Source organism: Rhincodon typus, chromosome 48, assembly GCF_021869965.1.
Source record: "Rhincodon typus isolate 14 chromosome 48, sRhiTyp1.1, whole genome shotgun sequence".
Classification (NCBI taxonomy): Eukaryota; Metazoa; Chordata; class Chondrichthyes; order Orectolobiformes; family Rhincodontidae; genus Rhincodon; species Rhincodon typus.
In genome coordinates this window covers 658,474-662,626 of record NC_063379.1, presented here as the reverse complement: position 1 = coordinate 662,626, position 4,153 = coordinate 658,474, and the positions used below count along the sequence as shown (strand labels likewise).

Sequence of the window (4,153 nt, the reverse complement as noted above, 5' to 3'; positions counted from 1 at the left end):
GGGGGGGGGGGGGGGGGGGGGGGTGGGGGAACGTACCTGGTGGGCGCGACAGATCAGGTCCAGGTCGTGTTTGTGCAGGAACTTGGCGACGACCTCTGCCCCAAAGGTGAAGGAGACACCGCGGTCATTCTCCCCCCAACCCTGAACATCTTTATCTGGGTCAGACCACAGCAAATCACACAGCAATCCCTGGTCGGGAACGTCTGTCGGCCTCATGATACGACGGATCTGCTCCATTGACTGCAAATCCGGGGACAGCCCTGGCCAGAGGAACAGGAGACAGGGAGCAAAGGTCAGCAATGAGCAGGGACAGAGAGCATGTGCGAGAGGAGACAGAGATAGGGGAGTGAGGGGCAGGTAGATGGAGCAGGACGGGCAGGCAGCATCAGGGGGTGTGCTGAGAGGGTGTGTGGGGCAGCTGAGACAGAGGGAGAGACAGGAGGAGGAGGAGGAGGATTGGACACTCTCTCTGGGAATCGATGTTACCAACCTCCATGACAGCAGAATATTTTCTCATCCACTATCGCTGCAATTGGCAGGCAGTTAAAACAGTCAGTGAAGGTCTTCCACAGTTTGATGTTGTAACGCCTTTTACCTATTATAATACAAAACAGAAATTACACCCACACTACACAAAGATCACCCTCTACACTGTCCCCCCCCCATCACACACCCCCAGGGACAGGGACTGCACGGGGTTAGATACAGAGTAAAACTCTCTGTACACTGTCCCCGCATCAAACACCGCCAGGACAGGGACAACACGGGGTTAGATACAATGTAAAGCTCCCTCTACACTGCGCCCCCATCAAACCCTCCCAGGGACAGCATGGGGTTAGATACAGAGTAAAGCTCCCTCTACACTGTCCCCCATCAAACCCTCCCAGGGACAGGGACAGCATAGGGTGGGGTGGGAGCGGTGGTGGGCATGGGGGGGATACAGACACAGTAAAAGGTCCCCCGAGTGTGTACTGGGGCCCAGTGAGAATGGCCGGGAGCACAGGGGGCATGTACTCACACTCATCGTAGAAGCCGTAGATGCGGTTGATGCTGGCACACTCGTGGTTCCCTCGCAGTAGGAAGAAGTTCTCGGGGTATTTGATCTTGTAGGCCAGCAACAAGCAGATGGTCTCCAGCGACTGCTTGCCTCGATCAACATAGTCCCCCAGAAAGAGGTAGTTACTCTCCGGAGGGAACCCTCCGTACTCAAACAGGCGGAGAAGGTCATAGTACTGTCCATGGATATCACCTGGACAGGGACAGAGGGGGCAGCCAGGAAAAACAAGGGGAACACAGGTTGTTACAAACTCCTCAAAATTCTCCTTTGCTTTAAGGAATTGCTGGACTTTGATAGCCCAGAACCCAGACTGTGATTTTTAAAAAGCGGCTGGTTATAGTGACTGAATAACTGCATAAACCTTGTTTGTGAGACTGACAGAAGGGAACACTGAAAACCTGTCACAGATAGTTCTAACATCTGCCCGTCTGAGGGAGTCCAGTGCAGGTTCACTAGACTGATTCCTGGGACGGCAGGCTGGGAAATGAGAAAAGATTGGATCGACTGGGCTTGCATTCACTGGAATTTAGAAGAATTGGTGGGGGGGGTGGTATCTCATAGAAACAAATAAAATCCCGATGGGACTGGACAGCCTAGATGCGGGAAGAATGTTCCCGATGTTGGGGAAGTACAGACCAGGGATCACAGTCTAAGAATAAGGGTTAAACTGTTCGGGACTGAAATGAGGAAGAATTTCTTCACTCACAGTTGTGAACCTGTGGAATTCCCTCCCACAGGAAGCTGATGGGGCCAGTCCATTAAATATATTCAAGAGCGAGCTGGACGTGGCCCTTACAGCTAAAGGGATTGAGGGGTACGGGGAATGGGATACTGAGATTGCATGTTCAGCCAATGATCTTATTAAATGGTGGTGCAGGCTCAAAGGGCTGAATGGCCTCCTCCCTACGTGCTCTCTTGCAGCTGATTACCCCCTTGCCTAAAGCACAGATCATACACCAAAGTGTGCACACTTACCCTGCACTGCTAACGGTGGGGGGGAAAGAGACAAACACAGGAGTTTAAAAATCTAATTTCAACACAACCAAGTCAGAAAAGGTCAGCGGACTCAGCGTTAACTCTGTGTTTCTCTCTCCAGGCTTGCAGCATTTCTCAAGCACTTTCTGTTTTTATCAGACTATGGGCGCGAGGTGTTGGGACTGAAGGCTTGTGTCCCCCGCAGGCCTGGTGTGGGCCATTACTGTATGCTGACAGTCACAGCCAAGTAATTCTCCCCCAGCTACCCCCTGCTTTGAAGGTAAAGACGCTCTCTCACTCCGAGTGACTAAAAGCCAGTTTTAAGAAAGGATTCAGCACACCAGAATATCAACCAATCTGTAAAACGAAGAATCATGAAGCCAACTAGCAACATGAACAGAGCTGGTAACCCCTCCGCTGTAACATTCACCTCTCTACTCTTCCTGAGCAATTCAGAGACTGGTCCGCATTGTCTCTTTTCTTTAGCACTTTGATTTTTCAGACTCAACCCTTATATCAGATTGTGCGCGCGTCTCGTGTTAGTCTTTCTTGCATTCACTAATTAATAAACTCCCTCTTTTTGTGAATTCAAACATGTCTGGTTAAACTGGCCCCGTAAAACACAACGTCTAGGAGAAAGCAGCCCTTAAGGGAGGAGTTGTGTGCATAAAGGAGGGGGATACCTCCTCACCTGGGAGCTCAATAGTTTAGAAGCATAATGACTGGAAACGTTATAACTGTTACTTCGCCACCAGCCCCCGCCCTCTCTCTCCACAGATGCCAGCCAACCTGTAGAGTTTCTCCTGTACGCTGTGTATCGATTTCTCTCCTAAAGCCTGTTCCTGCCCCAAAGCGATAGGAACTGCTTGGTTAACACAAACACCTACTGTTTGTCGATGACCAGCGCCACATGATGGGAACTCCCAGGCAGCTTACTCCATAGACTCCACGCCTGCCTGAGGCTGATTCAGCACACGAAAACCTCTCCAAAGCCAGTTTCCTGGAGCATGGCGATTTCACTAATCCATGCACCACACACCAGCCACACAACTCTCTGACTGCGCCCATTTGGACTCTGGTCTCTCACAGGTCGGCCATCTGTTGACTGGGTGTGAAACACACTGTCTCCCGCCCCACCCACCCACCCACCCATACCAGCGGGTGTGTCCGACAACTTGGAGAGATCGATGCAAGAGATAAACACATCTCCAGGTTTCATTCCCAGACAGTCTGCTGCCCTGTACTGAGAGAGAAATCCAATGGAGAAAAACACATGGACTTTTTGTACAGTCAAGCCTCCCTCCCCTTCCTCGGTCGGGGGCTAACAGGATAAAGGGGTCCTGCTCTGTTTCTCTTCCCTGCCCATAGGATTTGGATTTGGATTCGGAATGCACTAGCGCCAGGGCACTGCAGGCCTACTCAAGCTGGAATGGTTCTGACAGACAGACAGCATCTAAAATGGTAACCAAGTAGCCTGCTCCTGGGCTGGAGAAATCCAACAAAAGTTTGCACAGAGACAGCTCAAATTAAAACTGCTAGCAATGGATCCTGCATCACACCCTGTTAGATCCTGGATTCAAACTCCAGGATTACACTCAGATCCCACACACAATGACCAACTGGGGATACAGGGACCTGGATTACATACCGATGCCTCACACACACACAGACACAGACAGATCGTTCGGGGATACAGGGACCAGGATTACACTCAGATCCCGCAGACACACACTGATCGATGGGAGACACAGGGAGCAGGATAACATCCAGATTCCGACCAGCGCGGTACAAATTAAACTCACCGCAGATTTTCAGAGGGGCTTCCAGCTCCAGAAGAATGGGCTGACTGAGGAAAATCTCCCGGGATTTCAAACAAAGCCCTCGGATCTCATTCTCCGACAGTTGAACATTTTTCCCGGGTCTGGATCCTTGCACTGGGAGAAGAGCAGACAGATTGTGGAGAGAGTTGGGGGTGGGGGGGGTGCAAATAAACACAGGTGGGGGAGGAGGAGATTGGAAAGGAGACACTGTAAAAATGTGAAATGTCAATACCGGGCAAATTATCACCCACCGAGGGGGGTCGGCCAGTCACACAGTGACAGGGCCGCACTGTCGGGGGGT

At 51.3% G+C, this 4,153-nt stretch overlaps 1 protein-coding gene across 1 annotated transcript in view; it reads right to left on the bottom strand.

Moving 5' to 3' along the window:
- LOC125487987 (serine/threonine-protein phosphatase PP1-alpha catalytic subunit-like) overlaps positions 1-3,137 on the bottom strand; it is a 5,626-nt gene extending 2,489 nt beyond the window's left edge. The window contains exons 1-4 of the mRNA XM_048620733.1: positions 2,920-3,137; positions 1,019-1,249; positions 491-595; positions 37-260 (exon numbers count right to left, since the gene is read on the bottom strand). Of these exons, the coding sequence (XP_048476690.1) occupies positions 37-260; positions 491-595; positions 1,019-1,249; positions 2,920-3,100 (741 nt within the window). The 5' untranslated portion in view covers positions 3,101-3,137. The remainder of the gene's footprint in view (positions 1-36; positions 261-490; positions 596-1,018; positions 1,250-2,919) is intronic.
- Between the last annotated feature and the right edge of the window lie 1,016 nt (positions 3,138-4,153).